The following is a 27527-nucleotide window of genomic DNA, read 5'->3' on the forward strand; positions in this document are numbered from 1 at the left end:
CAACTTAGTTATCCATTCTACTCCTGACATACATTTAATGATGTCACATTTAAGTTAACAGTTTATTGTAAATACAAAAACACAGTAAGAACAAAGAAGTTCTTAATAGTGGTAATACTATACCTTTTTTCTATGTACACAGCTTGACTCTGAGGAAACTGGAGCTTCACATGCCAACAAAACTGTTGTTTTCTAAATTAGAAGATAATCTTATGAGGATCAAGGTAGACAATAAAAGTTTGAGCACAAATCAAACCTCTTGGATTTTTGTTTTCCGATACTAATTCAAAAAGTATTCCTTGAATTTAATGATTTAATGTATCTTTTCTATTTTCTCTTTTCTAAGATTTCAGAGGCTGTGTTTTTTAAACAACATACCTGTAAGGATTTTTAAGAGGAAAATAAAATTAAGTGCAGCAGTTCTGAATTACAAGGACTTTACATTCCTGAATTAGAAGGCAATTTCTCACAGTTCAGGGGCTTTTGAGATCAGTGTGTTACTACTTGAAGTTTACAAATAATTTTGCTCGGGGCGCCTGGGTGGCTCAGTTGGTTGGGTGACTGCCTTCGGCTCAGGTCGTGATCCTGGAGTCCCTGGATCGAGTCCCGCATCGGGCTCCCTGCTCGGCGGGGAGTCTGCTTCTCCCTCCGACCCTCCCCCTTCTCATGCTCTCTCTCTCTATCTCATTCTCTCTCTCAAATAAATAAAATCTTAAAATAAATAAATAAATAAATAAATTTGCTCATCTCTAAAAACAATGAGCTGATGTCTTTGCCTAACTAGTCTGGAAATTAGGTGAATGAAATGTTGTCTGGTTGCGACCAGCTGGCTGCAGACACACTTCTGAGCAATGAGTACGTGCATTCAGTAGCAAAACAGTAGACAACAAGTTGGTTGCTAAGCAGAACGCACTCTGAGCTAGAGTCCTTTTGCTTTTAGGTCTAAACTTTGGTTTGATACAGGATCAACAGTAATAATTCAGTAAATGTCTAATTTTAGCATAATGACCACATGTTCTATTTAACATACCTAAATTAGGTGACATTATATGCCATTCTTTCTTTAAAAAAAATTTAATGCTTGAAATACTGAATCCAATAGAGAAATTTAAATGTTTTCACCATATGATGGTTTTACATGTTTTCCTTACTTAGAAAAAATTTCTAACAACCCACTGGCAAGTTAATGGCCAACAGTATGTCCAGGCAAATGACCAGCAGCATCACTAGAAATCTATCCCCTAGCAGCATGGCTCCAAAATCTCAAATAATTTTCTTTTAATACAATCTAAGTATCTCTCACTAAACATTTATATGATTTAGTCAACTTTTTGTCAGAAGACAATAACCATAAAAGCAAGTAAAAATCCTTCTGTTATGGTAAGTCTACCACAGATCTGCTTATAGAAGTTTTTTTTAATAACAAGACAGTTTTTGGCATTAGCTAGAAAAAAATATGCTTGATTATGCTTATGTTGAAAGTGCCATTTACCATATAAGAAACAATTATGTTAAGTTTAGTATTCGTTTTTTTGATAGAACAAAGCCATAAAGCACCCTTTACTAATTTAAAGACCAGATGTCTAAAATCTCAGAGGAAAAAACTCTAAAAAAATCTGAATGCAAATATAACAGTTCCTGGTTTTAAATAAACAATTCTTCCAAAACAAAACACTCTGCAATGTTCGTTATCTGCCAAACAGGTATCACATCATATCACCATCAAGAGGCTCAGAGATTCCACATTTCTTTTTTTTCCTAAAGATTTTATTTATTTATTTATTCATTTGAGAGAGAGAGAGCAGGAGCACAAGCATGGGGGGGGGGAAGGGAGGGAGGGAGGAAGAATCTCAAGCAGATTCTGTGCTGACTGGAGTGTGGAGCCCAACACGGGGCTAGATCTCACAACCCTGAGATCACGACCTGAGCTGAAACCAAGTCAGATACTCAACCAGCTGAGCCACCGAGGCACCCAATTCCACATTTCTTAGTAAGAAATAAACTGATTTTTTAATCTTAATGTATAATATGGTTTCTTTCTAAATATATTTGTTTTTTCCATGTTAAGTTATAGGGGAGAAAAAAGATAATGAATTCGTCATCTTATGGAATTGTAAATCATATTCAATTACTCCAATCATTGCTTGAGTAATTTCAAGAACCGTTTATCTTTCTTAACATTCAGTAGACCCTAAATACCTTCGGAAAGTACTTAGCATTCCAAAAACAAAGTAAGAAAAGCCCTTGGAAATAATTTTATTTGCTATAGGTAACTAGTTGTGATTGTAAAGAAGTCATTCACTACTGTTTTATTATATATACATTGTTAGATTAGGACTATTATAAAAATCTTTCCATATTTGGTCTCAGTTCAAACATGAACAAATTTGAAAAGTACGTTTACTTTTTAAAAATGTGACCTTGCAATTTTTCAAAAACAAAGAAAAAGAGTATAAAGAACACTCAATGTACCCATACTCAAGATTAAACCAACTTGCATATTGCCATATTTGTTTGAAATACTTTTTTCTTCTAAGGAATAGAAAGTTATTTCTACTGTTCCTTGATCAAATTCCCTTCCCATCCATCATCAGAGGTAGCTAATTTCCTGAGGCTGGGTGTGTATTCTTGCCATCCATGGTTTTAGATTTTATGTAAATATACATACACATACCTATAAATATACTATTTTGTGTAATATTAACATTTACTTCAAAGTTATCATACTCTATCTAAATATCTTATGCCTTGCTTTTCATTTACATTATACTTTAGATTTATAATACATACAGATTAGTTCATTAGTTTAAACTGTTGTACAGTATTTCATTTTGTGAAAAATTCCAAAATCTATTTATCCATTCTCTACTGATAGACATTATGACTGCTTCCAATTTTTTATCATTTGTTCTTCCATATTAAATTACAGTATAGAAAAAAATAAAAGACTATCCCTAGGGATGGGTCTATCATTTACCTCTACTGGTACACAAAATTAAGTTAGCTTCATTGAAAAACTGCCTGTACCTTTTAACTCTATGGTAGTGTAAAAAGCATTTGCAAACAGTAATTCAGAACAGAAGACTTAAGTGAAAGAATGGACAGAGAGGTTGAAGGGTACTGTATAAAGAATTCCTGAAATGGCTGAGTTTATTTATCTCTAAAGTAGTTGCCAATTATTTAGTGTTCCTGAAACTGATGTAGTCCTGCCATGGGCAATCAAATCTCTTCTAAGTCTCAAAGAATTAGGTTTCTGTAATTATTTAATTTTAATTCCAATGTAGTTAACATACAGTGTTCCATCAGTGCTCATCATGATAGGCACTAGCATCTATTTCACACCCCCGCCCCCACCTCCCCTCTGGTAACCATCAGTTTGTTCTTCAAAGAATTAAGTTCGTTTCCCACTTTTCATAATTATATATAGCGATATATGCCCCAATTACAAAAATACACATACACCAAAATCCCAACAACATTATTTTGAGGGAGATTGTGAGTAATTTTATGTTTTTTGTATTAGTGAATTTTCTAAAAGAACATTGTAAAGGGAAAAGTAACACTTTGGCGAGTACCTTTATGCACACACACGTTTTTGTATTTTAGACTGTTTTGTAAAGACAGATTCCAAGGAGTAGAATCACTGGGCTAGAACAGGGTTTCATAACCTACGCAGCGCTGACATTCTGGACCACATACTTCTTGGTTATGGCGGCGGGGTGGAGGGGAAGAGGGTGGTGGTGGTGGTGGTGGGAAGACAGGGGAGACACTTTCCCCTGCAGGATGTTTAACAGCATCCCTCGAGATGCCACTAGCAACACCCACTCTTCCAGCTGTGACAACCAAAGATGCCCCCAATTACTGCAGATGTCCTCTGGGAGGCAGAATCACCACTTAATGAGAACCAATGGGATAGAGGTTAAAACATTTACTATTACTCCTACTACATTAAGACTACTATTCCCTAAATTCAACAAAATGCCTTCAACTATAATAATGTCACTGTGTCCTTGCCATAATTACCAATGTTCTCACGAATGGAAATACTATACCCAAATATTCTAGGTAACTTAGGTACCTCAAGGCACTATGTCTAGAATTTGATAACAGACTAGTGAAGAAAACGGTGGGAGTTGTTAAACCTAATGTCCCCTTCTGGACCACCTGACAAAGTAAGAGAACAGTGACCTCTCTCTGAGTCCCATGAAACTAAAAAACTACTCATGCATAGCAAAGCTTTTTCTCCTATCCCCTCAATCATGCATTCTTAATGCGGGCAGCATCACCCCAAAGGGGGTAAAGTTTGTTCTTGGAAGGGCTAAAAAAAATCTTAAATACCATGGTGTGTGGGCTTCCAAAGGGCCACTGTATATAAACAAATAAGACAAATAAGTACACAGTATATCTGTGGTATCAAATATCATGGAGGAGCAATTAAAGGGAAAATGTCTAAAAGGGCTCCTTGGGAGGCAATAAAATAATAATAAAAAAGATTGAGAAACACATATATATATTAAAAGAGAAAAATAAATATTATTTTACACTTGGTTTTAATAAGGTAATACAAGGCACTTACTTAACAGCTAATGCTTATTAGAAACTGTTAAGGGTCATTCTCTCCCACAGTTTCAAGAAAATACTATGTGTATGATGACGCAAATTTACAGGGGATGGAAGTTCTATACCCATGCCTGTAATTATTCTTCTAACTCCATGACTTAAAATTGCTAATTTTCATATCTGGAATCCTACCATAATTCCAAGGAAAAAGGGCAGAAAACAAAGGCATCAGATCCTTTTAAAATGGCACTGATCTCTTGATACAGTAAGATTTTCAAGCTCATTTATAACCAAAGAAATATAAATAGAAATATTTTTACCTGTCAGATTTATAAGATGTTGTTAAAATTAGAAATACTAGAGAAGTGTGGTGAAATGGACACTTTCCATTGTTGATAGGAATATAAACTGGTGTAAGCTTCTGGCAGTTCAATTTCATAAAAACTATAAATAAATATTCATAACAAAAAAAAATACACATATTTTTGCCTCAAGAATTTTATTCCCAGGAATTTATTCCAAGGAAATAATTGGACAAGTAATGACATATGCTCATGTCCACTGTGTCACTCTAGAAAAAAAAAAAATCTGAATGGATATCATCAAAAAACTGATTAATAAATTATAGCAGACCTACATAATGAATGAAAAGATGAGGCAGAACTATATGCACTAAGGTAGAAAAATGTACGTGTTGAATGAGGGCATATATGCTTAAAATATATATTCATACATGTGTTTACAAGTATGAAGGACATGCCCCAAACTTTTAACTATGGTTATTTCTTGCCATTACGGAAGGACTTAATCCTACTTTATATATCTCTATTAAATCTCTGACATAATGATTTGCTAATTTTTATCAGCAAAGTAAAAAATGTTTCCATTGGAAAGTACAGGATAGTAGTCCTAGAAAGGACAGGACTAATTTTAATTTTATTTTATTAATTAATTTTAAATTAATTAAAATTCATTATTAATTATTTAATTATTTAATTTTATTAATTAAATTTAAAAAGAATTAATTTAATTCTTTTTCAACCTAAAAATATTCCTTATTCGAAATGTTCTTTTAAGAGGTTTCCTTTTTATCTCAGAAATTATTACCCAACCAGAACTAGGATTACTTATCTAATCATTTTGACAGCTTCAAAGCTATCTTCCTCAAGAAAAATGCCACAGCTAAGAGTTATATATGAAGGCTGAATTCTAAGAACTAAGATTTCTAATATAAAATTTAAATGAGCTTGAATACCTTTGTTCTTAAAAAAAAATCACCAATTTCCATTCCACTCTCTCACTGACTAACCAATATTTACTCAAAGACTCCAAAGGACTCCCTAGGCATTAAGGATGCGAACAAAGGGAATGAGGCCAAGGAAAGCTTCTGTTCGGAGCCTAAGTCAACCACCAATCCCGGGCACTGTGTTTCCCTTCCATATGGCTGAGGGAGGAGAAGTACAGAGTTTTCATATGAAAGCACTTTGTTCTTCGCGGATACTGTACAGAGGAAGAATACTCAACATGCTGTATGGACCAGAGGTAGGACAGGGCGAAAGTTTAAGCGGACTCTGTGCTTGAATCCTACTCTTAACAATTTATAAAACTTGATGTGATCTTGAGCAAGAGACAAATCTGTGACTCAGGTTTCTCACAGTAAAATGGAGATAACAATAGTATTTATATCATAGGATCAAATGAGTAAATATATGTTGAGAGCTCAGAACATATAAAAAATGTTAGCTACTATTATTGCCATTGTTATAATTCTACATTCAATTCAATGTTCTGAATTATGAAGCTTAAAACAGAAATATTCACAGGTCCTTTAACTGAGAATATTTTGCCACGAGTTCCTAACCAAATTCTACTTACACTGAATTTAGTGTTTAGTGGCTAGAGATGAAACTGAACATCTGGATTCGTCTTAGATTATTAAAAGCCCTGAATGTTCTGCTAAACACTATGGATTTTATTCTGTGGTTAATGCACCAACAACAAAGGTTTTTATTTTTATTTATTTATTTTTTAAGATTTTTTTGTTTATTTTTTAACAGAAAGAGAGACAGCGAGAGAGGGAACACAAGCAGGGAGAGTGGGAGAGGGAGAAGCAGGCCTCCTGCCAAGCAGGGAGCCCGATGCGGGACTCGATCCCAGGACTCTGGGACCATGACCTGAGCCGAAGGCAGAGGCTTAACGACTGAGCCACTCAGGCGCCTGATGCACCAACAACAAAGGTGTTTAAAGAATGAAATGAAGGGCTTAGAGAGAGACTCATCATCCTACTACTTAACTCCCCTAGTAAATATTTCTATAGTATATTCTACAGTAATCCTGATTCTAAACATTAACTTTTCAGCCCTTGTTTGTAATTATTAAGGGAAACTTCTCTCACTAATTTTGAGAAGCACAATGACAGATCATGTCAGTTCAAATATGTCTAAAATTTTTACTTCTGATTTTTAAATACAGGTAACTCCGTGGGAGTAAGCTAAAGCTAGAATTTCCACATGTCTATCTTCAGAATACTATACCACTAATTCAATCAGTAAAGTCTACAGATTATCAAACCTACCAGCAGATCCTTTTACCAGAGAGCACTAGCAAATAGCAATAGTAATAACAATAGTTTATTAGGTGCTTTTAATATGTCAGACATTGTTCTAAATGTTTTACATGTATTAATTCATTTAATTCTTATAACTCTGAGATGAATGCCATTATTTCATTTTACAGATAAGAACCCTAAGATAGAGAAAAGTCCCTCTTTCAAGGTCATTATTCAGCTGGAAAGTTGCAGAGGTGGGATTTGAACCCAGATAGTACAGTAACTCCAGAGTCTATGCTCTAATCAGCTACACCATTATGAACTTACCAGAACTGCAAGTTCAATAACAAACCATGTATTTTTATGTACTGTTAAATTCAAACGCAGCTCAGTTATATTTTATATATTTGCCTTTGTATTCTGTAATCATTTATGAGTTATAGTTTAATTGCCTCCTTGGCAATCTCTTACCACTATCCTCCTTCCTCATCTATAACCATACTTTGATGAATGGAACCCATTCCCTACCTCTAGGGACATGCACTTAACTGGTTAACCAGGCTTAAGAAAATCACTATCCTAGATTTTCCTTGATACAACAGCTCAGGCTCAGGACTGGGCAGATGACCTAGGTGGTCCAATCGTGAATTTCAGGCTTCCTGTTCAGTAATGCTGGGAGAGAAACACTCCTAGACGTTTACTGCAACTCAAACTGTTACCAGGGGCACCCTATGACCCTGAGGATTCAGCTGACACCACTGAAGATACAATGGAGAATCAGCAATAAACTGGGTTGTTGATGATGTAATCGAGTCATTTTATCTATTAACTCTGAAGTCCATCCTACCTCTGGATATTCAGTTATGATGGCTTTTTATAGCTCAAACCGGTTTGAACTGGGTATTTTATTTCAAGCAACATCAAGCATCTTTATATAAGGAATTAAAATTTCTTCTTTCTAGGTTTCACCTTTCATTTTGAAGCAGTAGAAGGGGAAGATAGACTAATCTGTAAATTGTCAACTCTTACGAAATTTGGAAGCAGCACATACTACCTGAAGGAATTTCAGGAAAAAACCATTTTGTTCCACCATCAGTTATAAAACCTTATTTTAATTTAAAGTGGAAAGAAAATGTACCAAATTCCGAAACCTTCGAGGAAAAAACAAATATATAAAATATCTACATAATCCTTCACTCACAGGCATTTTATCTTTTAAAATACATTTCAAGAGCAAATTTTAAAGTCTCAAGAATAAATATAACTATTCCTCATAAAAATAATCCATCTATTTTATTAGGATTGGTACCATAATAAGTGTTTTTGGAAGAGTGAATACAAAGGATCTGTGTAGTTACTTAGCATGGATTAAAATTACTGGAATTGGGGAGAATGAAAACCATAATTTTATATGTCTCACATCATTATGAAAATACTTTGAAAAGTTCCAGTTATATATTACATTTTGCTCTTTTAAAAATTAGTTTCACCACTACACAATAATAATAGGAAACAGGTTAAGTATGTGGTACTGGCTTTAGTAGACAGTATATTAAGAAAATGGATATAGCAGGTGAAGACTGAAATGAAAAAGTACATTTTGCTTCAAATAACTGATAAATACTTGAGCACTTAATAAAGCAGTTCTCAAATGGGAGCTGTACCAACCTGGGCGGTGGGGACATTTGGAAATGGCCAGGCATTTCTGACTGTTCCAAGACTGGGAAGCACTTTAGGCATTTTAGTGGGCAGAGACAAGAAATGCTAACCTTCCGGGGCGCCTGGGTGGCTCAGTCGGTTGGGCGACTGCCTTCGGCTCAGGTCGTGATCCCGGAGTCCCGGGATCGAGTCCCGCATCGGGCTCCCTGCTCGGCGGGGAGTCTGCTTCTCCCTCTGACCCTCCCCCCTCTCATGTGCTCTCTCTCTCTCTCTCTCTCTCAAATAAAAAAAATCTTAAAACATAAAAATAAAAGAAACATGGAAAGATAAGAAAAGAAATGCTAACCTTCCTGTAATGCATGGGAAAGTCCCACGCAACAAATAACTGTCCTGTTCAAAATGCCAATAGAGCCACTACTAAGAAACACTAGAATGCAGAAGGGAGAGCAGATATATATGCATTACCAAAAACCGAATGCCAGCACTAAATGCAGCATGTGTTTCATATTAACTGTGGAGAAAATATGCACTATAGAAACTGCAGCAAAAAGAAATAATGGAGAAGATGAGCTATCATGTGTATTTTCACAGATGGCTAGAAAATAATGGATGAGGAAAACATTCTAAGATTAAGCATGGTGACCAGCCTGGGTACACTCGGTTGAAATCAGGTGGGGACAAACTATGAAAATTCATATTTAGTATGGGTCCCTCATACCAACAGGAACATTTTCTGCTCCAAGTATGACTGTCTAAACTCCCTGGCATGGCATATAAAGTCCTGTAAAGCCCAGCCCCAGTGGGGCTCTCTCCAACCTCATCCCCTACCACTTACCAACTCCCAACCTAGTTCTAGACACACCAAACTACATACACTGTCTTAAATTTACTACTTTATCCTTTTGCATCTGATATCCTCACCACAAGACCATCCTTAAACCTACACTTAACTTCTTGATTTTGAGCAGGTGATCATCACAATAAAAACACATTTTATAAAGATGTATCAGACAGCTATGTATCGAGTGACTGAGGTAGGGAGGGCACTAACAAGTTCCTCAATAGTCCAGGGTGAGACAAGGTGGGCCTGCATGGGAGAATACAGTTGATAAATGCTACAGTGAAGGACGTGGAAAGGGACAGATGCCCGAGGCATATCATGAAGTAGTCAACCCGGGGACTACGGAAGGACTTCCCTAACTGAACCAGGATGGGGACCCCAAGATAACCAAGGGTGTTTTCCATTTCCATGAATGCTGGCTAATTGCTATTATGGAAAAGTACAACCTCTGTGATGCTATGTCACAGAAACTTCCTCACCACTGCCTACTTGGCCCCCATAAGGAAATGCCTGTTTGGGGAACCAGTAAGTTTCTACTTTTTCACACTGTTTCTTCTAAATCCCTGCTGTTGCTGTGAAATCCTCCACCAAACTAAATCACTGCAAAATCCACTTGTCCCCCCATGACCACAACTGTTATACCCGTCATTTCCTTTTCCTTTGCTCTTTTCTAAAGTCAGTTTCCAGTCAAGTACAAACCCATACTACTTCCGGGTCATCACGCAAATAAAATACTGTGCTTTATGAAGTGTATCACCACATAACTGCTTAAGGAAAAAAATGCTACTGACACTAATAAAGAGGTAGATGGGTATATTACTGCAATATAATTAGAATGCTGTAATTTTATCCGGAAGAAAAAAAGTAATATTGCAAATCTGTAAAAGGTTATTTCTTTACAAGAGAGACATCTAGTGGCTAGCTTCTAAAACAGGACTGGAGCTCAATTATTAATTCATACTGTTGTTAAATAATGGGCACACTTCTACCATCTTCATACTCTAAGAGAGACTTAGACTCTCTTAGACATTCCGTATTAGTACATTCAGACCTGTTCCATTCTTTTTCCATTGTAAAAACATGCCATAATTTAAGTAGTCCACTATTGGCAAATTATTTAGATTCATACCACTCTTTTGCTATTACAAACAACACTGCACTCAATATCCTTGTACATACTCCATTTTCCATTTAAATGGTTGTATCTATCAAATAAATTTCTAGAAATGGAATTGCCAGGTGAACAGTAATTATCATGTCTTCCTGATCCATCTCTTTTCCACTACTGAACTTACCTTTGTCCTGGGGCCAGTGTTTATTTTAAACAATTAGGACATTTTAGAAAAGATAATCTGAAAACCTTCTCAATAGCATACATTAAGAAATCCTGGAGAAATAAAATAAACAGACTGAGCTCATCAGCAAGTAAGAGATATCTTCCGGAACCAGAAGGAAGCAGGAACTAAAGATCCTGGAAGGATGCTAAAGCAACACCTGCTCTGGAAACCTTCGCCAATTTTGGTACCGAGAGGCTTGTCGACAACCACGGGGTGACAGGAGACAAGATCTTGGGCCCACATATGTTGGAGACCTCAAACTAGGATCACAACATAAAACTAGTGAAAGTGTAAACCAGAAAAATCCTGCCCACTAGCAAAGGAAGACAACTAGGAAACGTGTGGACCTTAGCTCGAGCTCTAGGGAGAAAGGTAGAGAGGGTAGAGGGAAAGATCTCAATTGAGAATGCGAAACTGTAGTTTCCTCAAATTGGTTGGGATTCAAGTTATTCCTACTAATATAGTCTGAGAAACTTAAGACTCAGTGGATCCTAAGTGGATCCTAAGAGGATCCTGAATTGGTGCCATGAGTATCTTGGCATAAGCAAATGCATGCCACCTTCTACGTCAACTTGTGTTCACAGCTACTTTTTAGAAGAAAAAAACAAGGAAACCAGCCACCATAGTCAAAAGTCAGCAGAAACAGCACACAGCACTAACAGACTTCCAAGAACTTCTAATACTGGAATTATTTACACAGATAATAAATGTTCTAAATTATTAAACAAAGGGTTAAACATGAGAAAAGAATATAGTTTGATCTAAAAGAGCAGATAGATTTGGGAAAGACACAGAACTTCTAGAAATGAAAAACAAAACTGAAACAGAAAAACACTCAGTGCATGAGCTAAAGATAAGATTAATCAGACACAGCTGAGGAGATAGTGACTTGTATAACTGAATAAATTATCCCGAATGTAACAAACAAATGAGAGATTAAAATAATGCCTTAGAATTTCCAGAACTGTCATATTCAGAAAGCACAAATCCCAAGGAAGATAAATTAAAAAAAAAAATCACATGAAGACCCATATCATACTGAAACTGTAGAACTCCAAAGACAAAAGTGAAGATCTGAAAAGCAAGTGAAAGAAAAAAAAAAAGACTATATAAAAAACAGTGTTCTCAAAAGTGGCAAAAAAGGTAAGACAAGGGAATAAATAACTGAATAGAAGTATTAAAATATCAAGATATTTCATATTCAGCTAAACTATCATTCGAAAGTGAGGGTAAGCTATATGATCCCATACATGGAATTTTAAATAAGGCAAAAACTCATCACCAGGACATCACAGGATGTCCCTGGCAAGGAGAGAAGCTAATAAGGAAAGACCTTTCTGGGGTGATGGTAATATTCTATATATTCATAGGGACTGTGTTAAATAGATATAGGCATACCTTGGAGATAATCATGGGTTCAGTTTCAGACCACTGTAATGAAAGTAAGTACTGCAACAAAGCCAGTGAAATGAATTCTTTGGTTTCCCAGTGATAAAAAGTTATTTTTACACTATACTGCAGTCTGTTAAGTGTGCAGTATTATGTCTAAAAAAAGTACATACCGTAATTAAAAAATACTTTATTGCTAAAAAAAAAAAAAGGCTAACCATCATCTGAGATTTCTGTGAGTCATAATCTTTTTGCTGGGGGAGGGTCTTGCCTCAGTATTGATGGCTGCTGACTGATCAGGGTGACAATTTTTAAAAGTAAGACAACAACCAAGTTTGCTGCATCGACTGACTCTTCCTTTCACAGATGATTTCTCTGTAGCATGTGATGCCGTTTGATAGCACTTTACCCACAGAACTTCTTTCAAAACTGAGGCCAATCCTCTCAAACCCTACCACTGCTTTATCAACTAAGTTTATGTAACATTCTTAATCCTTTGTTGTCATTTCAACAATCTTCAGAGCACCTACACCAGGAGTAGATTCCATCTCAAGAAACCACTTTCTTCATCCGTAAGAAGCAACTCCTTATCTGTGAAAGTTGTACGGAGACAGCAGCCATTCACATTTTCCGGCTCCACTTCTAGTTCTCCTGCTATGTCTACCACATCTGCAGTTACTGCCTCCATGTAAGTCTTAAACCCCTCAACGTCCTCCATGAGGGTTGATATTACTTCTTCTAAACACACCTGTCAATGTTGATATTTTGACTTTTTCCCATAAATCACAAATGTTCTTCATGGCATCTAGAATGGTGAGAACCCGTCCAGAAGGTTTTCAATGGACTCTGCCCAGGTCCATTAGAGGAACCACTATCTATGGCAGCTATAGACTTATGAAATCTTTTTTTTAAAGATTTTATTTATTTATTTGACAGAGAGAGACACAGCGAGAGGGGGAACACAAGCAGGGGGAGTGGGAGAGGGAGAAGCAGGCCTCCTGCTGAGCAGGGAGCCCGATGCGAGGCTCAATCCCAGGACCCTGAGATCATGACCTGAGCCAAAGGCAGACGCTTAACGACTGACCGAGCCACCCAGGCGCCCCTGAAATGTATTTCTTAAATAGTAAGACCTGAAGGTCTAAATGACTCCCTGACCCATGGGCTGCAGAATGGACGCTGTGTTAGCAGGAACGAAAACATTCATCTTATTGTCCAGCTCCATCAGAGCTCTTGGGTGACCAGATGCATTGCCAATGAGCAGCAATATTTTGAAAGAAATCTTTTTTGTCTGAACAGTAGTTCTCAACAGTGGGCTTAAAATATTCAGTAAACCATGTTGTAAACAGATGTGCTGTTATCCAGGTTTTGTTGTTCCATTTATAGAGCACAAGCTGAGTAGATTTAGTATGCTAGGATTTTTGGAACAGTAAAAGAGCCTTGGCTTCAACTTAAACTCCCCAGCTGCATTAGTCCCTAATAAGATAGTCAGCCTGGCCCTGAAGCTTTGAAGCCAGGCATTGACCTCCTTCCTAACTAGGAAAAGTCTAGAGAGCATTTTCTTCCAATATAAGGCTGTTTTGTCTACACTGAAAATCTGTTGTTTAGTGTAATCACCTCTAATTATATTGGCTAGATCTTCTGAGTAACTTGCTGCAGCTTCTACATCAGTACTTGCTACTTTACCTTGCACTTTTATGTTGCAGGGAGGGCTTCTTTCCTTAAACCTCACCCACCAACCCCTGCTAGCTTCAGACTTTCTTCTGCAGTGTCCTCACTTCTCTCAGCCTTCATAGAATTGAAAAGATTTAGAGCCTTGATCTGGATTAGGCTTTGGCTTACAGAAATGTTGTCACTGGTTTATCTTCTACCCAGACCATTTAATCTTTCTTCATATCAGCAATAGGCTGTTCTGCTTTCTTATCATTCCTGTGTTCACTGGAGTAGCACTTCTAAATTCTTTCAAGAACTTTTCCTTTGCATTCAGAACTTGGCTAACTATTCAGCACAAGAGGCCTAGCTTTAGGCCTATCTTGGCTGTGACATGCCTTCTTCATTAAGCTTAATCATTTTTAGCTTTTGCTTTAAAGTAAGAGACATGAGAGTCTTTCTTACATCTGAACACTTAGGAGGTCACTATAGCATTATTAATTGACCTAATTTCAATACTGTTGTATTTCAGGGAAAGCCTGAAAAGAGGGAGAAAGATGGGGAATGGCCAGTTGGTGGAACAGTCAGAACCCACACAACATTTATCAAGTAAGTTCACTGTCTCATATGGGTGCAGTTCATGGCAGCCCAAAACAATTACAATAGTAACATCAAAGATCACTGATCACGATCACCGTGACAAATAAGAACGAAAAAGTTTGAAATACTGTGACTATTACCAAAATGTGACATAGAGGCATGAAGCAAGCAAATATGTTGTTGGAAAAATGGCACCAAACGCCCTGCTTGATGCAGGGTTGCCACAAACCTTCGACTTGTAAAAAACACAATATCTGCAAAGCACAATAAAGTGAAGTGCAACAAAAAAAGGTATTATGCATTTGTCAAAACTCAACAAGTGTACCCTTAAGATCTGTGCATTTCACTGCATGCAAATTTTATATCAATAGGAAAAATGAGCTTCCTATCTTTCAGATAACTGTTTAAACTCTGTTTTTTCTTTCATTGAACATATCATAATGTCATTTCATGACAATTCTTCCACATCTAATTTGTTTTTGTTTAATGGGTACCTAGAATTCCACCTTGGGAACATACCATCAATCTACCTCAGTCCCATAGTAGTGACACTTGAGTTGTTGCCAGTTTTTACACTATTAAAAATAATGCTGGAATAGATATGTGTAATTCTGTAAACTGTACGAATACATTTGTGGGATAAATTACTTGAGTATGCATATATAGTATTTTGAGAAATAATACCAAGTTGCCTTCTAAAATGACCACTAATGTATATTCTCAACAACAGTGGAAGAGCAAATTGGCCTGGTTAACCCATACCTTCACTAGATATTATCAATATATACTTATAGGCCATGTATGTGTATGTATATACCTTTCTATGATATATATATATATATATATATCTTTCCATGACCATCTATTCCTATCTTTTTCCTAATTAGGTACTAGTCTTTTTTCTTACTCGTGCATAAACACTCTTTGTCATATATGCTAAAGATTTTTTTTTTTGTCTAATTAGTCTTTTGAGCTCACTACGGTCTTTTTTTTACCATACCATTTTTAAAAATTTTATGTTTAGTTATTTTTTTTCCTTTATGCCTTTGGATGAGGTATTTCCTCTCTTCAAGATTATGAAAATACACCAGTATTTCTTATTTCAAGTTTAGGATTTTGATCCACCTGCAATTCTAGTTAAAATCCCAGCTTTTCCCTGATAAACAGCAAGCTGACTCAACCCCATTTATTAATTATCTGTATTAATTTGAAATGCTACCTTCATCATATGCTAGAGTACCAAATAGCCTTCCACCTACTTTCTATAACTTAAGCTACCTGTGGATTTCTATGTCAACACCAAAAAATTTTACTAGAATTTCATAAATTTTAATGAGTCCAGCCTCGTTACTCCTCTTTTTCAGGATTTTCCTGGTGCTTCTTCCATGTTTATTCTTCAAAATGAACTTCAGTCATTTTATCATAAACTCCTTCCTTCTTCTCAAAAAAGAAAAAAATTCTCAAATCAAAACCAAACAAAATTAGTATTTTGATTGGGATCACATTATTCATTTAAGAAATGTTACTTCTATAATACTGCATCTCCTAAGCACAGGTACCTTTTTCCATTTGTTCTAATCTGTTAAGTTATTCAGTAGAGTTTAGGTTTTCTTTATACAGATCTTTCATATTTCCTCCATAGTTTTTGATTAGCATTGGGTGAAAGTGACCATAAGTTATACATCTCACAAAGAGATGAGGTAAAGGAGTTACCTCTGAAAGCGTCACTATTTTAAGGAATAGTCTGGGATCTGCTCCAAAGTAAGTAGGGAACCCTTCTACTGGACACATTTCCTTATCAGCCTCCTCTATTTTTTGAGAGAGAAGGTCAATCTTGTTTTGGCTCAATTTATTCTTAATATAAGCATCCCTTAACTTTTCTTTGTTCATTAAAGTTACCCATTAGGACATTCCTACAAATTCACTAGTCCTCTAAAATTCATCACTGTTAAATACATTTAAAAAATTTATTTTATTTTACTTTTATAGAGAGAGAGAGTGAGTGGGGGAGGGCAGGAGGGGAGTGAGAAAGAGAGAATCTTAAGCAGGCTCCAGCCCAGCATGGAGCCTGACATGGAGCTCGATCTCATGACCTCGAGATCGTGACCTGAGCCAAAATCAAGTGAGGCGCTTAACTGAGCAAGCCACCCAGGTGCCCCACTATTGAATACATTTTTGATCTCACAGATTGATTAGTGTTATACTCCACTTTGACTATAAAATGAAAATTACACTTCCTATTCTTATTCATTTTGACTATAAAATGAAAATTACACTTCCTATTCTTATAAAAAGTCTTATATAAAATCTCACACAATTTTGCGTGTGAGATTTAAGAGATTCACAGTCATACTGGTGAAAAACTCCTGCCATAAGGATGCCTGGATTTACAATGAACCTTCGCTTCTAAGGTACCCACTGCGCCTGCTATATAACCTACTGATAGTTCTACAGAGAACTCAGGCACAATGGGGCAGTAGTCACACTTCACATGTATTTATGTGTGGTAACACCCACAAAGAATTCTTCACTCTGTTCAAAAATTACCATTGGAATGTTTACTTCTAAACAAGTTCAATTTGAGTTTTTGACTATATTGTAACTCAAGCTGCTTAAACAAGCAAATGAGCAATTTAATATTGTGGGAGTTACAGCAATCATCTTAGTACCCAGGACCAAAATCTCACGTGAACAGTTACAGTAAAATCCCCAAATATCTGAAACCGAAAGTTTTCTCAGTAACTCCTCTGCCAGCAAAACCTGCCTGAGCCAGTTTACAATCATTATTTACCCATTATAATGTAAACATTTGTAGGTTTCACTGTAGACATAGTATCCTTTGATTATGTAATGCTGCTCCAGACTGCCTAGAGGTGAATATAATATAGTAATTTTACCACATCCCCAAGGATTTCAGATAAGAGAAAGCAGACCTTGAATTGTCATTGTGTATTATTTACTAAATGCCAGGTACTACTTTAGGTATAATTCCATTTAATCCTCTCAACACAGTAAATTCAATCTTGCCCAAGATCACCCAGTGTGTACTAAATGGTAGAGGCAATATTCAAATTCAGGTTTATCTGAGTCAAAGCATTAATCACTTTTGAAAGTTGAAAAAAAGTACTGAAAATGAACCTCTTAAAAATAGAATATTGGGGCATGGGAAGTGAAAATAATCCTTTGAAAAGATTTAGTATCCCCCCATCCCTCCTTCCAGCAATCATCTTAAATAACACATCATCTAATAACACTAAATCATAAAGTAACACTGAAAATCATTAAAACCTAGTCATTTTCATGAATGGCTAAGAAAACAAAGGTATCCTAAAGAAGGTAATTCTAAATTTTCTAAATTTTGTTCCATTTTTTTCTCCTACAAGTGAAGTACAGGACCTTATATATTTATCTTGCTACTGATACACCACCTTTGAGCAATAGAAATTTTTTGCAATCCTGATTGTACTATACATTAAGTTCAAGAAGTAGGTCTTCTGTATTAATCTAAATCATTGGTTCTCAAGTAGGGGTAATTTTGTCTCTCCCCTTTGCCCCAACTCTGGGAAACATCTGGTAATCTCTGGAGACATTTCCTGTTGCCACAAGAAAGGTGGGTGGGCAGAGGCGTGTGTGTGTGTGTGTTACCAACATCTAGTGGGTAGAGGCCAGGGATGCTACTAAACATCCTAAAATGCACAAAATAGCCCCCCACAACAAAGAATTCTCTGACTCACAATGTCAGCAGGGCCAAGATGAGAAATCATGATCTAAATCACTGATGGAAATGCTGAAGAAGAATGAACAAAATACTGGGACACACTAAAGAGATTTCCAAGCTGATTATCAATTAACTAACCAGCAATATTCTCAATATTCAGTATGGCTTTCATCTAACTGGGAACTCACCTTAATGCTTTATTCATCTAACATCTGAATACAGACATTTTATTTTATTTTTTATTTTTAAAGATTTTATTTATTTATTTGAGAGAGAGAATGAGATAGAGAGCATGAGAGGGGGAGGGTCAGAGAGAGAGGCAGACTCCCTGCTGAGCAGGGAGCCCGACGTGGGACTCGATCCCGGGACTCCAGGATCATAACCTGAGCCGAAGGCAGTCGCTTAACCAACTGAGCCACCCAGGCGCCCTGAATACAGACATTTTAAATTCAGTTAGTAGCAAAACCATTTTCATTTTAAAAATAATAATGGGCAATTTAACACAACAAATGGAAAATTTAGTTGCACAGATTCTGAATTATTTTTATTATTATTATTTATAATTTATTATTTTTTTCACTGAACTGACCCCCAAAATGGTCCTATGAATGAAAGATCATCTTACCATAATGGATTGGATCAAGTCAAACTTTACACTCTGAAACATGTATTTAAATATTCCATATCTCAGTAGAATTAAATAAAAGCAAATTTAAAAAAATGTCATTTCAACCTTTCAAATTAGCAACATTTTTTTTTTAAAGAGAAAACTCAGTGGTAGTGAGACGTTTAAAGGGGTATTCTCATATATTACAAATGGAAATGAAAACTGGTTTAGTCCCAGTTTATTATTAAAAGTCACACTTCACAGTTGAGGAAACTGAGGCAAAAAGAAGTTAGGTGGTTTAGCTTAGTATCACATAGCTGGGAGGAGGCTGATTATAAATTTGAATATAGGCAGCCTGGCTCCAGTTTCTGCTCTTAACTACTCCATCTTACTATCTCTATGTTGTAGAGACTTTTTACAACTATTTAAAATGCATCAAAAATGATTGTAAGACCAAATTAAAGGATAAACAGACTGGTGAAAATATTCCCTATGTATGGAACAGAGTAAGATGAGCTATAAACAGGCACATCTTAAAAAAAAAAATTCAACAGCTCACCCTTTCCAATAATTAGATGTAATCTCTGTATTCTCTGATCCAGTAAGTCTACTTTCTAGGGACTGATTGTACAGAAAAAGTCATGTAAACACACAAAACCATTTCTTCAAGAAGAATTATTTAATGTAATGTTTATTATGGCATTATTTCTAATAATTAGAAACTAGAAATAAGCTAAATGTTCATGAATATGGGAATAATTAAATAAGTTAAAATACAGTAGCCATAGCTGGAATATACTACTTAGCAATAAGGCAGATTTGCATTAACAAGAAAAGAGCTCCTAGCTGCAGAAAAAAGTATTCTTTTATTTATAAAAATTTAGTAATGTTTAACTTAAAAAGAGTCATGTAACTTTGTTTACTCTTATGCATTTAATATTATGTTTTATTTTATTAATGGAAAAAAAAGAAGAAAACATGATTGAAGGAAACATGAAGCGTTATCAGCGGTCATCTCTACATAATGGAATTGTAGGTGCTATTTTTCCTTTAAACTTTTTAATGATGAGGCTATATTATTTTTACAGTTGCTACATACACTGATTCCTTCCTACACTCCAGTTAGTGATTAGGTAAATTAATACATTAAAGGTATTAATACACTCAGGGCGCCTGGGTGGCTCAGTCGTTAAGCGTCTGCCTTCGGCTCAGGTCATGATCCCAGGTCCTGGGATTGAGCCCCGCATCGGGCTCCCTCTTCTTCTCCCTCTCCCATTGCTCCTCCCCGCACTTGTGTGCTTTCTCTCTCTGTCTCAAATAAAGTCTTTAAAAAAAAAAAGTCACAACTCTACACAATAACTGCCATCAGCTCCATTTTACAGATGTGAAAACAGCAAAGAAATTGACTCTAAAGCCTATTATAACTATGCTGCTAATCTCATGTGAAAACACTAAAAAATTTTAAGAAAACCAACTCCAAATAACTATAAATTTATGAGCAAAAGGCATAATGTAAAAGGAGTCCAATTTGCTACTTCAGAGATCCGAGGTGTTCCAAAATAACTAACTATAAATTTGGGTTCTAAACCCAAGAAATATACTGAAAGTTAGGGGCGCCTGGGTGGCTCAGTCATTAAGTGTCTGCCTTCAGCTCAGGTCATGATCCCAGGGCCCTGGGATCGAGCCCCGCATGGGCTCCGTGCTCGGCGGGAAGCCTGCTTCTCCCTCTCCCACGCCCCCCGCTTGTGTTCCCTCTCTCGCTGTCTCTCTGTCAAATAAATAAATAAATAAAATCTAAAAAAAAAAAAGAAATATACTGAATGTTTATTTTTGGAAACAAAACAAAAACTTCCTACATACATTCATGTATCTAGAGACCCCAAAATTTTACATTTGAGGGTATATGCTTTTTAGTACTAAGAACTAAGCTCTGATGATAATCTGAATGGTTTCCTTCATAACACAGGAATACATTTTATATTTGAGAAGACACAAACCAGTTACCTTAAATTTCAAATAAATTATGTCAATTTCTAAATACGTCGGTTTCAAAATGCACACTGGAATCATCTCATATTTGATAAATGAAAAACATTACTTTATTTCTGAAAGCTACCCAGGAAAAAGGAAAACCACTTTTACAAATATTTGCCTTGAAACATATAAAATAAATGGATAACACCATCTTCTAATATAACTTCTTTTGAAAAGGTGGAAAGTTTATTAGAATAATGATTATTCTGATGGTTTTGCCTTTTCAGTTTATGAAGCGATAAAACTGTGAGGGAACCTTAGTTTACCTACTACAACCCCCACATCATACAGATGAGGCCCAGAGAAAGTAATTTGCTCAAGGCCTTGCAGTTACTAAGAGCCTGAAAAAGGTAAAACTCACTCAGGATTTTATACTCTAAATCCAGAATCTTGACGTTTGAAAAGTATTACCGGGCGCCTGGGTGGCTCAGTTGGTTAAGCGACTGCCTTTGGCTCAGGTCATGGTCCTGGAGTCCCAGGATCGAGTTCCGCATCGGGTTCCCTGCTTGGCAGGGAGTCTGCTTCTCCCTCTCCGGCTCCCCCCTCTTGTGCTCTCTCTCTCACTCTCTCTCTCAAATAAATAAATAAAAATCTTTAAAAAAAAAAAAAAAGAAAAGTATTACCTAATAATTTAGTGGGCTACTTACAGTATTTTGGGATCCTGTTCTCCTCTGTACTAATGGGACCTTTTAGACCTAGCACTGACAGAAAGCAGCAGACTAATCTCTATTATATTAACCGTACTCACAGAATTTACTAGAGAGTGAATGTTTTCCAAGCCTCTCTCTTTTCCAACATTGGCTTTCAAGTGAATCTTACTGGAACCCCAAAGTGGAAGCGATATAAAAACCAAACTGCTCTAGTCAAAATTGTACAGGGGTCCTGCTTTGATTTATCATTTTGTCCTTGTAACCTCTGAAATACTTCCATAGTACCTTAGGTCTCAGGTATACATATATACACACATACATATATACACACACACACCATAAGCCCAAATTTTTATTAATCACATGACATAAAATTAGTGTAAGTTTCTAAATGCTTTTCTGGTTTTTTTTTTTAAGATTTTATTTACTTATTTGAGAGACAAAGAGTGAGAGAGAGTGCACGAGAGGGAATAGGGTCAGAGGGAGAAGGAGACTCCCCACTGAGCAGGGAGTCCAATGCGGGACTCGATCCCGGGACTCCAGGATCATGACCTGAGCCGAAGGCAGTCGCTTAACCAACTGAGCCACCCAGGCGCCCATAAATGCTTATTTTCAATTTGTGCAATTATCTTGGCATAGACCAATAACAAAAAGCTTACAGACTACACTTTGAGTAACAATGCTCTATAGCAAACCAAACCTTAAAAGATGTTCCTGATCAAATCAGAATACCCAATATACTAAGAATGCAGTTAGAAACTTACCTCTTATCAAAAAATGTTGAATTTTCTTTTCTCTTGGTGAATCCATTGGGTAGAAGCTTTAAGTTAATACCTTGTCTTCTGGCACGATTTTTCATAAAGTACATCTATAATAACCAAAAATAAATAAATAGACAAATTAATTTTAAAATGCCTTAAATTTCAGAAGTGAATAAACAATGTTCAAAATATAACAGTTAAGATTTATTGGGTACTTATGTTTCACAAACTGCACTAAACAGCAATATCTCATTTAATCCTCACAATAGTATCAGATAGGCACTATTACTACCCCCAGGCTAGGAACGAAAGTTAATGAGATGCCAATATTATATAGCTATTTCCTGAGAGAGCCTGTGTATACTCAGGTATATCTAATTCTAGAGCCTGTGTTTTTAACCATACATTCTATAAGCCAAAAGAAGGATTTAATGGGATTTTTAAAAATATAGGTCATCTGGCAATTCATAGGGGCTACCTGTACAGTGCCTTTTCTTTTACTGAAGGGTTTATACCATATGTAGCTGTATACATGCCTGCTTTGATTATTAGACAGGTAGTTACATTCGGGGGGAACCATGGCATTGCCTAGTACAAGGCCCAACTTAAAGTAGTCACTGCTGTAAAATATACAAAATGGAATATGTGAATAATCTGGCTCTGAAATGTGTTACTCCGCTGACCATCTGCGTTGGCTGAGCTGAACTAGTCAACTCCAGAGAGTAGTGAAGGAAGTAATATCATTAAGACTTCTTCCTTGATCACTCAAATGGCAAAGTATAAATGCAAGTTTTTGGTTAAGTGAATGGGAATCTAGAATTTGCAATGCAAAGAGTTTGACAATTAAATCATAAGCCAAGGGAAAAGAAGAGTCAGTTATCATTTGTTAAGAAGGGAAATAATTTAAGAAATTACATGCAATTCTATAACTCATGGGACTTTGGTTTCAGTAATGGCAATGATTATAAGGACCAACCCTCCCACTGAAAACACCTAAGCATTACAGATAATGGAGGAAATAAATATATGTAATAAAATATATTTAAAAATCACCTTAAAAGCATTGAAGAGTTGAAAAAAAAAAAACCCAGGAAAATACAAGCCAATATTTAGTGAGAAGCGAAAGCTCAGAGAGGTAAGCAAAGCAATGAAGCCACTTTTGCAATTTCTGGCAAATATAGGCTTTCCCTTTCAACAGCCTTCTCAGTAAGAGGGTCAGAGTTAAGATCCTGTAATCTTCTAGGAACTCCTCCTCAAATGAATCTCAGTAACAGAATATGCCTATTAGGCAATAATAAGATAAGGATGAACCAGAAATAAACACCATCCCCAGAGCATGCGAGGAAATTTATATTGGAATGACTGGAACAGGGGAAAAAGGAAAAACAATTCATCAGAAGCTGTGGCCATCGGCCAGTTCTTGCTAAGATTTGAAATGATTTGCCTTGCTTGTGTAGTCAAGGGAATCTTAAACTTTCAACTTGGTTTAAGATAGGTCCAGATTTGCAATATTCCCAGGTACCTGGCAGAATAAAAGAAGGCCTGCATCCTACTCTTCAAAAAGGTCTCACAAGTAATTTAAGGAAAAAAGGGAGTACTTAATAAAAAAATAAAGCATAAATAATGCAAGAAAACAAAGGTCAGTGGGCAAGAACCAAAAGAGAAAAAAGAGGTAGCTGAGAATTCCCCATATATTCAGACACTAAAAGGATCATACACAGACTGTAGAACAGCTCTGCAAAATTTAAAAACGTAACAGCTTGAAAATATGTGCAGTGAGAGAAACTATAAAAACTGACTCAGGAGATTTTTTAAAGAACTAAATAAAACTAGAACATTTCCAGAATACATTACAGAGACAAAAAAAGATTTAAAAAATTAGAGACGTTAAAGGGGAGGTAAGATACGGGGAGAAGACTTAACTCACTTTCAATGGTAGTTTCAGAAGAAGAGAAGGAATAAGGCAGAGGTAATCTTTTAATAGATATGGGCTGAAAATGTCCCAGAACTGATGGACAATATGCCACAGATTAAAGAAATCTAACAATTCTCAAGTTAAGATGAATAAAAAGAAATTTGCATTTTTGTATTATAGCACAAATACAGAATACCAAAGATTAAAAAATGCAGCCAGATTAAAAGATTTTAAAGGCAGTTAAAGACCAAGTGGGATTTATTCCTGGGCTGCAAGGTTGGTTCAACATCCGCAAATCAATCAATGTGATACAATACATTAATAAAAGAAAGAACAAGAACCATATGATCCTCTCAATAGATGCAGAAAAAGCATTTGACAAAGTACAGCATCCTTTCTTGATTAAAACTCTTCAGAGTGTAGGGATAGAGGGTACATACCTCAATATCATAAAAGCCATCTATAAAAAACCCACAGCAAATATCATTCTCAATGGGGAAAAACTGAGAGCTTTCCCCCTAAGGTCAGGAACACGGCAGGGATGTCCACTATCACCACTGCTATTCAACATGGTACTAGAAGTCCTAGCCACAGCCATCAGACAACAAAAAGAAATAAAAGGCATCCAAATTGGCAAAAACGTAGTCAAACTCTCACTCTTTGCAGATGATATGATACTTTCTGTGGAAAACCCAAAAGACTCCACCCCAAAACTGCTAGAACTCATACAGGAATTCAGTAAAGTGGCAGGATATAAAACCAATGCACAGAAACCAGTGGCATTTATATACACCAACAAGACAGAAGAAAGAGACATTAAGGAGTCGATCCCATTTACAATTGCACCCAAAACCATAAGATACCTAGGAATAAATCTAACCAAAGAGGCAAAGAATCTGTACTCAGAAAAGTATAGAATACTCATGAAAGAAATTGAGGAAGACACAAAGAAATTGAAAAACGTTCCATGCTCATGGATTGGAAGAACAAAGATTGTGAAGATGTCAATGCTACCTAGAGCAATCTACACATTTAATGCAATCCCTATCAAAACACCATCAACTTTTTTTCAAAGAAATGGAACAAATAATTCTAAAGTTTGTATGGAACCAGAAAAGATCCCGAATAGCCAGAGGAATGTTGAAAAAGAAAAGCAAAGCTGGTGGCATCACAATTCCAGACTTCAAGCTCTATTACAAAGCTGTAATCATCGAGACAGTATGGTACTGGCACAAAAACAGACACATAGATCAATGGAACAGAATAGAGAGCCCAGAAATGGACCCTCAACTCTATGGTCAACTCATCTTCGACAAAGCAGGAAAGAATGTCCAATGGAAAAAAGACAGTCTCTTCAACAAATGGTGTTGGGAAAATTGGACAGCCACATGCAGAAGAATGAAACTGGACCATTTCCTTACACCACACATAAAAACAGACTCAAAATGGTTGAAACACCTAAATGTGAGACAGGAGCCCATCAGAATCCTAGAGGAGAACACAGGCAGCAACCTCTTCGACCTCAGCCGCGGCAACTTCTTCCTAGAAACATCGCCAAAGGCAAGGGACAAGGGCAAAAATGAACTATTGGGACTTCATCAAGATAAAAAGCTTTTGCAAAGCAAAGGAAACAGTCAACAAAACCAAAAGACAACCGAGAGAATGGGAGAAGATATTTGCAAATGACACATCAGATAAAGGGCTAGTATCCAAAATCTATAAAGAACTTATCAAACTCAACACCCAAAGAACAAAGAATCCAATCAAGAAATGGGCAGAAGACATGAACAGACATTTTTCCAAAGAAGACATCCAAATGGCCAACAGACACATGAAAAAGTGCTCAACATCGCTCGGCATCAGGGAAATCCAAATCAAAACCACAATGAGATACCACCTCACACCAGTCAGAATGGCTAAAATTAACAAGTCAAGAAACGACAGATGTTGGCGAGGATGTGGAGAAGGGGGAACCCTCCTACACTGTTGGTGGGAATGCAAGCTGGTGCAGCCACTCTGGAAAACAGTGTGGAGGTTCCTCAAAAAGTTGAAAATAGAGCTACCCTATGACCCAGCAATTGCACTACTGGGTATTTACCCCAAAGATACAAATGCAATGACCCGAAAGGCTCCTGCACCCCAGTATTTATAGCAGCAACGTCCACAACAGCCAAACTATGGAAAGAGCCAAGATGTCCATCAACAGATGAATGGATAAAGAATGTGGTACACACACACACACACACACACACAGAATATTACGCAGCCATCAAAAAACCCTGAAATCTTGCCATTTACAACGACGTGGATAGAACTAGTGGGTATTATGCTCAGCAAAATAAGTCAATCAGAGAAAGACATGTATCATATGATCTCACTGATATGAGGAATTCTTCATCTCAGGAAACAAACAGGGTTGCTGGAGTGGTGGGGGGTGGGGGATGGATGGGGTGGCTGGGTGATAGACATTGGGGAGGGTATGTGCTATGGTGAGCGCTGTGAATTGTGTAAGACTGATGAATCACAGACCTGTACCTCTAAAACAAATAATACATTATATGTTAAAAAAAAAAAAGACAGTACGAAGGTTAAAAATGAAGGGGGGGAAATCGGAGGGGGAGACGAACCATGAGAGACTATGGACTCTGAGAAACAAACTGAGGGTTCTAGAGGGGAGGGGGGTGGGGGGATGGGCTAGCGTGGTGATGGGTATTAAAGAGGGCACGTATTGAATGGAGCACTGGGTATTATACGCAAACAATGAATCATGGAACACTACATCAAAAACTAATGATGTAATGTATGGTGATTAACATAACATAATAAAACAAAATTAAAAAAAACTAAATCTGAAAAAAAAATTTTTTTACCTAAATATATTCAAATATATACTGACTGAAAATTTAAAAATGATCCTGATTGAATTAAAAAAAAACAACCCATTTTATTATCAAAAAAAAAAAAAAAAGGGCAGTTAAAATTCCAGGTGACTGCAACAATAACAATGGAAGCCGTAAGACACTGGAACACTAATTCTAAACCAGAATTCCATACAGAAAAATAATTTCAGAGTGAAGAATGGCAAATAAATAGAAATTCAAAAAAACCCAACCAAATAAAAAAACCCAAAAATCCGACAGAGGAACCCAAGACATGGCAAAGAGCAAACCCTCTCTAAAGGAAATTCTGAAGGATATACTTGAAGCAGGAAAAAAGTGATCTCTCAGATGTAAGATTTAAGATGATGACAGAAGGAATAAA

At 36.4% G+C, this 27527-nt stretch overlaps 1 protein-coding gene across 2 annotated transcripts in view; it reads right to left on the minus strand.

The window, feature by feature from the left end:
- Nucleotides 1-27527, minus strand: part of ZNHIT6 (zinc finger HIT-type containing 6) — a 59872-nt gene that overhangs the window by 26064 nt on the left and 6281 nt on the right. For both annotated transcript variants that reach the window (XM_021690055.1, XM_044914061.1), the window contains 2 exons: nucleotides 22355-22458; nucleotides 124-192 (listed from right to left, as the gene is read on the minus strand). In XM_021690055.1, the coding sequence (XP_021545730.1) occupies nucleotides 124-192; nucleotides 22355-22458 (173 nt within the window). The remainder of the gene's footprint in view (nucleotides 1-123; nucleotides 193-22354; nucleotides 22459-27527) is intronic.

This window comes from Neomonachus schauinslandi, chromosome 4, assembly GCF_002201575.2.
Source record: "Neomonachus schauinslandi chromosome 4, ASM220157v2, whole genome shotgun sequence".
NCBI lineage: Eukaryota > Metazoa > Chordata > Mammalia > Carnivora > Phocidae > Neomonachus > Neomonachus schauinslandi.